At 45.6% G+C, this 9,273-nt stretch overlaps 1 protein-coding gene across 1 annotated transcript; it reads left to right on the plus strand.

Annotated features, from left to right (window-relative positions):
• The first annotated feature begins 39 nt into the window (after positions 1-39).
• Positions 40-8,741, plus strand: LOC141627853 (uncharacterized). The gene is made up of 2 exons (XM_074441061.1): positions 40-1,196; positions 8,648-8,741. Exons 1-2 carry the CDS (start codon positions 40-42, stop codon positions 8,739-8,741), a joined length of 1,251 nt encoding a protein of 416 aa, XP_074297162.1.
• Positions 8,742-9,273: the final 532 nt, after the last annotated feature.

Below are 9,273 nucleotides of genomic sequence, written 5' to 3' on the forward strand. Positions count from 1 at the left end.
CGGCTAACGGCAAGGTCAGTGGAACAGTACTTAGAAGCAATGGGAAAGACAATGGAATCTTTTAGCCTGCATCACCTAAAGACATCCACCGACCATGAAATGCGGAGAACAAGAGATATTATAGATGCATTAGATGCTCCAATCTCTGACGAATGTACGCAGTGCAGGAATCTCTTAAAATCCGCTCAAAAGGAGGCGTTTTATGCAATTATGGAACACGTGAACTCATCCAAACCAGGAGCACTCTTTGTTGACAGACCAGGTGGGACTGGTAAGACTTTCTTATATAACGCGCTGTATGCGGAGGTCCGCTTGGTTGGGCAAATTGTATTATCAACTGCCACATCAGGAATTGATGCGTCTAACATACCATCTGGCATAACCACCCATTCGCGCTTTAGAATTCCTCTAGTTACCGATATTTCGCTGGCGTGCGATGTTCCGAGGCAAAGCAGTCTAGCGGCACTTATTCGGGCTGGTAACCTGTTAATATGGGACGAAGCCTCTATGGCAAAAAGGCAAAATGTTATATTTACTTCTCAGGGATCTTGTGATCCTAACCAGTTATTTGAAGGGAAGGTTGTAGTGTTTGGAGGGGACTTTCGCCAAACTATGCCAGTTCTACCATGCAAGTCGCAGAAAGAAGTTGTGGAAGGCAGTATGGTGAGTTCTCACATCTGGCCAAAGTTAATCAAATTCAGGCTATCTGAAAACATCCGTGCAAAGTGTGACCCTGAGTTTGCAAAAATTTTACTTGCACTTCGCAATGGAGAGCTCCAGAGTAAAGAGTCCGAGTTTGTAGCCCTGCCAAAAGGAATTGTTAGAGCCTCATCAGGCGACGACAAGGATCCTATAGGAGACTTGTGCTCTGTTATATTCACAGAACTGGCACATCATACATTTGATCCTGTTATCTTTACAACCAGAGCATTACTTACCCCATTAAACGACAATGTTGATGCCATTAACAATGTCTTAATTGAAAAGTTCCCTGGAAAAGATGTGATCTACAAGAGCCAGGATTCAATGTTGGATGATAACTGTGCAATTTATCTGGCGAAATTTATCAACAAACTGAACCCAGGTTGGATGATCCCTGATGAACTCATCCTCAAAGAGAACTGTCCTGTTATATTACTGCGGGACCTACAACCATCATTTGGCCTATGCAATGGAACACGCCTTATTTGCAAGAGGTTTCTTCCAAACTCAATAAAATGTGCTATTATTTTTGGCAATCTCAAAGGAGAACACGTTTTCATACCATGGATAAAATTGCAGCCACCTCCATCAGCAAATTACCCATTCCAGTTTCAAAGAAACCAATTTCCACTAAAACTCAGCTTTGCAATAACTATCAATAAATGTCAAGGTCAAACCCTAAGTCAAGTAGTTGTGTACTTACCAAGGTCGTGTTTTTCCCACGGCCAGCTATATGTCGTGCTATCTAGGGCTAGGAAGGCCAGTCAAGTTACTGTGATATCAACCCCCGTATCTAATGGTGTGCCAGCTAATTTTGTCAAAATATCGTGGCTTACGATGTTTTAGCTTTAGTGGGAATCATTTGAAGGCGATGCTAGCAAAAAAAGGCATTTATTATATGCCTACATAACCTATACAAATTCGGTAATGCAAGTGATCAAAAGGTGAAGTATGTTATGATTTTGCTTTTGCAGAAATTTTGAAGCTACTTGGATCCAATCCAGAATGTTACGGCATATGTCTAAATGCGTGCGCCAGCAAAATTCCTCAGTACCCCCAAAGGAGTTAAGACTTCCCCGGAACCCTCTACCATTTGTAGGCATGCCGCAATTCCTTAGTGTTCACCTATAATTTTACGCTGTTTTTTTTAAAAAAAATTAATAGAGCATTTAACTATGTTCCTTATGAATCACCCTAAATGTTATAATGTATTGATTAACAGCTAACTATGTGACGGCAATCTAAATGCATTGTTCTATCGTATATCTCTGCGTTACAAATGAATCTTCGTAATCGGAATGCCACCTAATAATTAGATGAAAATCAACATGGTATAGTCTTCCCTATTTAGCTGGGCAATAACTTGTCTCCCATTTTACACCGTTTAGGAAATCCGTGCATTTTTTGCGCGCTTTGTTGGATCCTACAAGACAAGCGAATCAATATCACACTAATTACTCTATGGTAAAACTCCAAGTATTTAGGATCCGGAACTTCAAAAGCTTTTAGATAATTACCCACCCATGCCGGGTGTGCAGCTACGCAAAGGGAGCATACATAGTACCTTACAGGAATGACCGTGCAATAAGTAAGCATACCCGCTGTTTAGGTATTTTTACCCAAATCGATTAATTAGGGTCAATGTAGTCTATATTCGTTGGTTGAATGTATGTTTGTTCGTACGTCGTTTAGTAAATAGGAAAATAAAGTGCGTAATGTAAATTGACACGTAAGATTTTGGTGACGCGGAAAACCCAATGTGGGAACAACCGCAGGAGGGACGGTACCCTGCCAAGTATTGAACTATACGAATTGGAGGATGATTACAATAGCGACGTTTATACTAATCTTGCTGACGCTAGGTGTCAGGCCTGCGAGATCTTAGATGGGTATATATTTGTGAGTGATATGCCGTGGTGTTGATGTGAATGCGCAAGTGCGGTTGTCTTGAGTATACTCTCGAATGAATGTATGGATGAGTGAATGCCCTTCTTGATTTGCTCCCCTTGGCTATTTATAGGGTAAGAACCCTAGATATATCCTACCTCGAATATGGAAAGGGAATATTATTTCCATAAGGACTTCTTTCCAAACCCGGACTCCCTTGCCAATTTTCCCCGATCTCCCTATGTTCTCCCTAACTTCTCCCACACTTCTTTCCTTAACACGGGCACCTTCTATTATGGGCTCTTGATCCTTCTTAAGCCCGTTTCCCCTTTTCCTGACCGCGGGCTCCCTTCCCCCTTATCACTTCTTTCGTAATCTTTATTTTATCAAATGGGCCTTCTTTATTGTGCTATTTTTAGCCCAAACAGTTTGCCCCAAATTTCTTGTGAAGTACGCTTTCAGGTATCGAGCAAGGAATTTCACGTAACCAAATACTAAACCCTACGCCGTCTTTTTACTCCTTCCCATGCAATCCATTTCCAGCCGCCCTACTCCTCTTTCTCCGCACCCAACTACCTCTCTCCTCTTTATAACCCCAACGTCCCTCTTCCACTCTCATTAATCACTTCAAATCATTTCAAAAAACTCTTCTCTCTTAAACCCTCAATCTTCCTTCTCCTGTATTCCTTGCCGGCTTCACTGTTTTCCTTCCCCGTCTCCATCACCAGGTAATCCATCTTCTCTTCTTCTTTTAATCTTCATTTTCTCTCTCCACCATGGGTAAAACTCGACAATCCTCGTCAACCCCTACACACTCCGACCGTAATCTTTACCCCACCTTCCCTTCTCGGGGACTTTTTAAACATCCACACGATTGTGATTCCGCCCTAACTCCGGCCGACATTCCTATGATCAAGAGTCTGCTTGGTCTTGGTGACGGGGTGCATATCGTCATCCCTGAACCGGGACAGAAAGCTGACGCCCTCCGTCCGGGGTGGGTTTGTTTCTACTTGTACCCGTTTAAATATGGCCTCCGTTTTCCTTTCCCTAAACTCGTCCAAGACTTCATTTTTACCAACAATTTCGCCATGGCACAAATTTTCGCTGCCATATGGAGAGTTCTTCTCTATTCTCTCCGGCCGCGGTCGAGTGATCTTGCAAATCCGTCACTCGGGCGTCCGGCCCACATGTACATCATCGATCCTGGGCGGGGTCGCTTCTCATTCCGGGGCCATGGAGAGGCTCCCTTCAGACACGTGTCAAAATCCCGTGATGAGAAATGGTTTGCGGACTTCTTCTACATGAGGAAGGACTTCATCCGATCTCCTGCGATTATATTTTCGAGAAATGGGTTCGACTTGAGTAAGTAGCCTCCTGTCGCTCGATTTATTTTATCTTGCCGCTTACTAGCTTACTTCTTCGTCTTCGTGCGAGCCCTCGTGACCTTACCCGTATCGGCGCCAAGATCCCCGCTGCAAAAAGTCATTCAAAGCATTTCGAGTCCGAGAGAAAGTTCCCGCACTGCCTCCTGGTTTTTCACCGCTTCCTCCTCCAATCCTCCCCAATCAGCTCACAGTATGTCTTCCGGTAAGACTTCTGCAACTACTTTTATTTGCATGCTGTTTCTGCTGACGTGTTAATCATCCTGTCGTCTGAGACTTATGTATGCTTGCAGGTTCAAAAGTTGATCCATTGGAACTCATCCTCCAAAGTGCTAAAAGAAAGAGACCTTCTGCCAGCCCTGATGTGGCCTCTGCCTCCAAGAGGAGTGCTCCGGCTGCCTCTTTTCATACTCATCCCACAGTTTCTAGTTCTGCTGCACGTGAGCCCCTGGAAGTTAACCCGTTATCTCGCCATCCGCCTACTCCTCCTGCCAGTCCTCGTGCTTCGTCTAGTGGGGGCATCATTGCTCATATCCCAGAAGGCTTTGGGAATGTGGACAAGGTGTCGTACTGGCCGTAGATTGATCAATTGCTCTTTCCTCCTGTTGAGGAAACGTTTTCGGAGTTCACCCCAGAGGAGATGGCCGAAAATGACGTGCACAACACCTTCATGGTAAATATTCTTCGTCTTCTACCCGTCTCGTCCATCTGCTTCTTGCTTAAATTCCGCCTCTCAACTCTCTTGCGACTTGAATTATTTATGCCCCGCACTCTTGATCGGCACTCTACAACAGAAGATGATCAATATAGTGCGATCACCACCGTACTACCGCCAGAACCAGGAGTCGAAGGAGATCGTGCATCCGGCATCGCTGCAGCGGGTTGATTGATACAAGGAGCGTGTGGTGGAGTCAAGACGAGCTTCTTGTCGCTAAGAAGAAGTTGAAGGAGGGGCCGATCACCGGGTCGAACCCGGGCGGTGTGCGACTTTTTCCGACTCTCCAGCGATGGGGAGAAGATCGGTGGTGATCTCCCCGGCCACCAACGTTGTTGCCTATGCCACCCGGCGGGGAAAGATCGGCGGGATGCGTGCGCCCTTGAGGAGGCTCCCACCCGGCGAGCCATAGAGGAAGAGGAGAAGCAATCGGAGATGCTCTACCCTACCCAACCCGATCCGAGCGTGCGATGCCCGAAGTTGGTGAGGTGAATTCTCTGCGTTGGCGAGCAAAGCTCGGGGGTGGTGTTGGAATGTCCCAGGATGCTGCTGACGGAGCTCAGGGAGCTATGGCGGCTGAGGATGCTCAGGCTGAAGCAGTACCTGAAATGAGAGGTCAGCAGGCAGAGGAGATGCCAGAGGTGGAGGTCATTAATGTGACCGATAATTACGTTTTTGTGTTTTGATGAACTTTTTTTTTTGGCAGTCTGGCCCAGAGTTGGCAGACTTCGTAATTTTTAAAACTCTTCTTGCCTTTGCTCCGCCAGGGTGGCGGTTAAACTTAGGGCCGTATTTTTGGCCATATTTTGAAATGCCCCTTGTCATAGTTTGGCAAGGTTTTAGCTTACATATCGTGTGTTCGTTGTTTCTCTTCCCTGTTTTTAGGAAGTTTGTGCCATGTCAGTCTGCTTGACTGATTTAGGCGAGTCCTGTCACCCTGAAAAGGCTAACGTTCTGACTCAGCTAGCTGTTGTGTCAGCCTGATGGCTGATTTAGGCGTATGCTGCAATGTTAGGAGGAGTGGCCGTGTCAACCTAGGAAGCTAATTTAGACTAGCCTGGTCAGCCTGAAAAGGCTGATCCAGACAAGCTAGCTGCCGTGTCAGCCGGATGGCTGATTTAGGCGTATGCCGTAGTTTTTTCGACTACTTAACCTTGTTCATGACGCAAGGTGTGTTCATCTCGTTTAATGCCAACAGGGGCGTCATTGAGGCAAGTTTATCGTCATTCTATGACCAAATGGAGACGTTGCAGGATTCTAGTAGCGCAGATATCCCTACGTTCCATGTTCGTGTTTGCATGCATGCTGGGGCCCTGATTAATTGCGATTCGTGCGATCTACGTCTAGGAGGTGGTATCAGGGGTAGTTGGATAAGCGTATTCAGCTGTCAGCCAGGCTCCCTTTCGTATGTTCCACAGTCCGCCTGGTGAGGGTGCTCCTTGTGGAGAAAATAGGTTGGGCGTGTTGGAGTGTCGTGTGCCTTGTCACCCCGCTTTGGCAGTTGACAGTCCTGCTAGACATCCTTTCAAAGTACCATAGATACCAGAATTCAAAGTGATGTACTTAGAGAAGCCTGAAAATAAGAAAATCTATTAAAATGATGTGAAGTACCTGTCGCCATCTCATGGGGTACCAGAGCAATTGTGGTCCCAGGACGCTGCAAGACCACACCATCCAATAGCAGTTTAAAGTTTTAAAAATAACTAAAGATACAAGAAATAAGAGTGAAACTGGCAGTATGCCTAGTACCGGATTTTTATTTTATCTTTAAAAATGATTTGGCTTCTCATAGTACATTATTCTGAAAGCTAGAGTCTACTTATTATTAAAAGTAATATCTCTTCAGGTGAAGTATGTTCCATGGGCGTTGTATGATTTGACCGTCCATAGTCATCAGTCTGTATGCACCATGACCAACAACTCCTTATACCTGGTATGGTCCTTCCCATTTGTAGGCGAATTTGCCTGCTTTTTGATTTTTGGTGTTTCACATTCTTGTTGTAACTCCTGGCCACTGACTGTTTGTAGGCAACCAGACGGATTTTTGCGCTTGCTCGCAGCTCGTCAATTGTGTCCAGGCTTCTGGTCATCTATGCATTGTTCAGTTCCCTCGTCATATTTTAATACCTATGAGTGGGAACTAGAACTTCTGATGGAATGACCGCTTCCGCGCCAAACACCAGGCTGAAGGGTGTCTGACCTGTTGCTATCTTTGGCGTCGTTCTGTCTGACCATAACACTAGTGGTAATTCATCTGCCCACTTTCCTCCTAACTCTTGTAACCTCCTTCTCAGATTGTCCATAATGATTTTATTGTTGGATTCAGCTTGTCCATTGGACTTTGGAGTCCTAGGTGCTGAATTTTTTAAGGTGATATTCCACCTGGCACAGTATCCCTCGGTATCGTTGGAGATGAATTGTGAGCCATTGTCACATATGATTTCTGATGGGATACCAAATCTGCAAACGATGTTTCGTTTTATGAACGAAATGACTTGTTTGTCTTTTACCTCCATGAATGCTTCTGCCTCTATCCACTTGGAGAAGTAATCTGTCATTGCTAGCATCCGGTTACATTTCCTGTGGCCCGTGGTAGGGGGCCTACTATGTCCATGCCCCATGCCATGAATGGCCAGGGAGAGATAATAGGGTGCAGAGGCTCTGCTGGCTGGTGGATCATGGGCGCTGAGCGCTGGCAGGCATCACATTTTCGTGCATACTCTGCTGCATCTACTTTCATTAAAGGCCAATAATATCCCTGTCTGAGGGCTTTATTTGCAAGACTCCTGCCCCTTGCATGGTTTCCATATTCGCCACTTTGGAGAGCATGCAACACAGTCTGTGCTTCTTCCTTGTCCAGGCACCGTAGGTAGGGGCTTGCTAGCGATTTTCTGAATAATATATCATCAATAAGTATGAATCTGGAGGCCTTTATTCTAAAAGCTCTCACTTCCTTCTTATCATATGGTAGCTTGTTATGGCGCAGCCAGTCTAGGTAAGGTGTGCGCCAGTCGTCTGCTGGATCGGCTACCTGGTCGGGCGTCTGCCTGTTTGGCCGAGAGCTCTCACCTTCCTCTGTAACTGCTTGGATTTCCTTTTCGCTTTGTGGATCCTCCAGTTCACCCCTGTCTATTTCGTCTGCCTTCTGGATAGAAGGTTCCAGCATATGTGCTATTGGAATGCTGGATAGCTCTGTTGGTTTGAATGTTGCCCCCAGGGTTGCTAGGGCGTCTGCCTCCACGTTCTGATCTCTGGGGACCTGTTTAAGCTTGCAAGTTTCGAATTTTTGTTTTAATTCCTTTGCTACTTTTAGGTATGCAATCATCTTCGAATCTCTGGCTATAAACTCATCATTTACGTGGTTGACTATTAACAGAGAGTCGCTGGATATGAGCAGGTGTCTGACCTCTAACTCCAGAGCTAGCTTCATTCCCAATATCAAGGCCTCATATTCTGTTTCATTCTTGGTTGCCTTGAATTCACATCTTACAGCTTGCGCTATCAGGTCTCCCTGTGGTGATCGCAGAATTAATCCTACACCTGCCCCTCTTTGGTTAGAGGCTCCGTCGATATGCATCCGCGGACTTCGTCCGCTTGCTTCCTTCTAAAGTGAGGATCTATGTATCGCGGTTCGGATGGGTGGATCAAGTCGACACGAAGTCGGCCGGTGCTTGTGATTTGATTGTTTGTTCTAGGGTCGTATTGGATGTCGTATCCACCGAGGTGTACAGACCATTTAGACATTCTTCCTGACGATTCGAGGCTTCCTCATGATAGCTTTTAGCGGGTAGTTTGTCACAACATGTATGATGTGTGACTAAAAATAGGGACGCAGTTTGCGAGATGCTACTACCAATGCTAGTACTAATTTTTCAAGAGATGTGTACCTGGTCTCTGCCGGCAGCAGAGACTTGCTTACGTAGTATACTGGCTTCTGCTCCTTTTCTTGCTCTCTATCCAGGACAGCACTCACTGCTACTTCTGTGACAGCTAGGTATAGGAATAATGGTTCTCCTGGCTTTGGCTTTGACAGCAGTGGAGGGCTGCTGAGATAGTGCTTCAGGTCTCTGAAGGCTTGCTCGTGTTCAGCGGTCCATTCAAACTTCTGGCTTTTCCTTAGTACGTCGTAAAATAGCTGCTACCTTTCCAGCTAGTCTTTGAACATCCTTAGGTTTCTCGGGTGATTCCAGCTGTAAGACAGCTTTGATCTGCTCGATGCTAGCTTCTATTCCTCTTTGAGTTACAATATAGCCTAAGAACTTTCCAGAAGATACCCCGAAGGTGCATTTAGATGGGTTTAATTTCATCTTGTATTCCCTGAGGGTCTTTGAATGTTTCGCGGATGCCGCATATGATCTTTGGCCTTCTCTGATTTCACCACCATGTCATCAATATACACCTCCATTGTTCTTCCTATCTGTTCTTTGAACATTCTGTTAACCAGCCTTTGATATGTGGAGCCTGCGTTCTTTAGGCCGAACGGCATGACGTTGTAGCAATATATTCCTCTCTCGGACATAAATGCTGTCTTCTCTTGATCTGCAGGATCCATCTTGATCTGATTGTATCCACTCCATGCATCCAGAA

This window comes from Silene latifolia, chromosome Y, assembly GCF_048544455.1.
Source record: "Silene latifolia isolate original U9 population chromosome Y, ASM4854445v1, whole genome shotgun sequence".
Classification (NCBI taxonomy): domain Eukaryota; kingdom Viridiplantae; phylum Streptophyta; class Magnoliopsida; order Caryophyllales; family Caryophyllaceae; genus Silene; species Silene latifolia.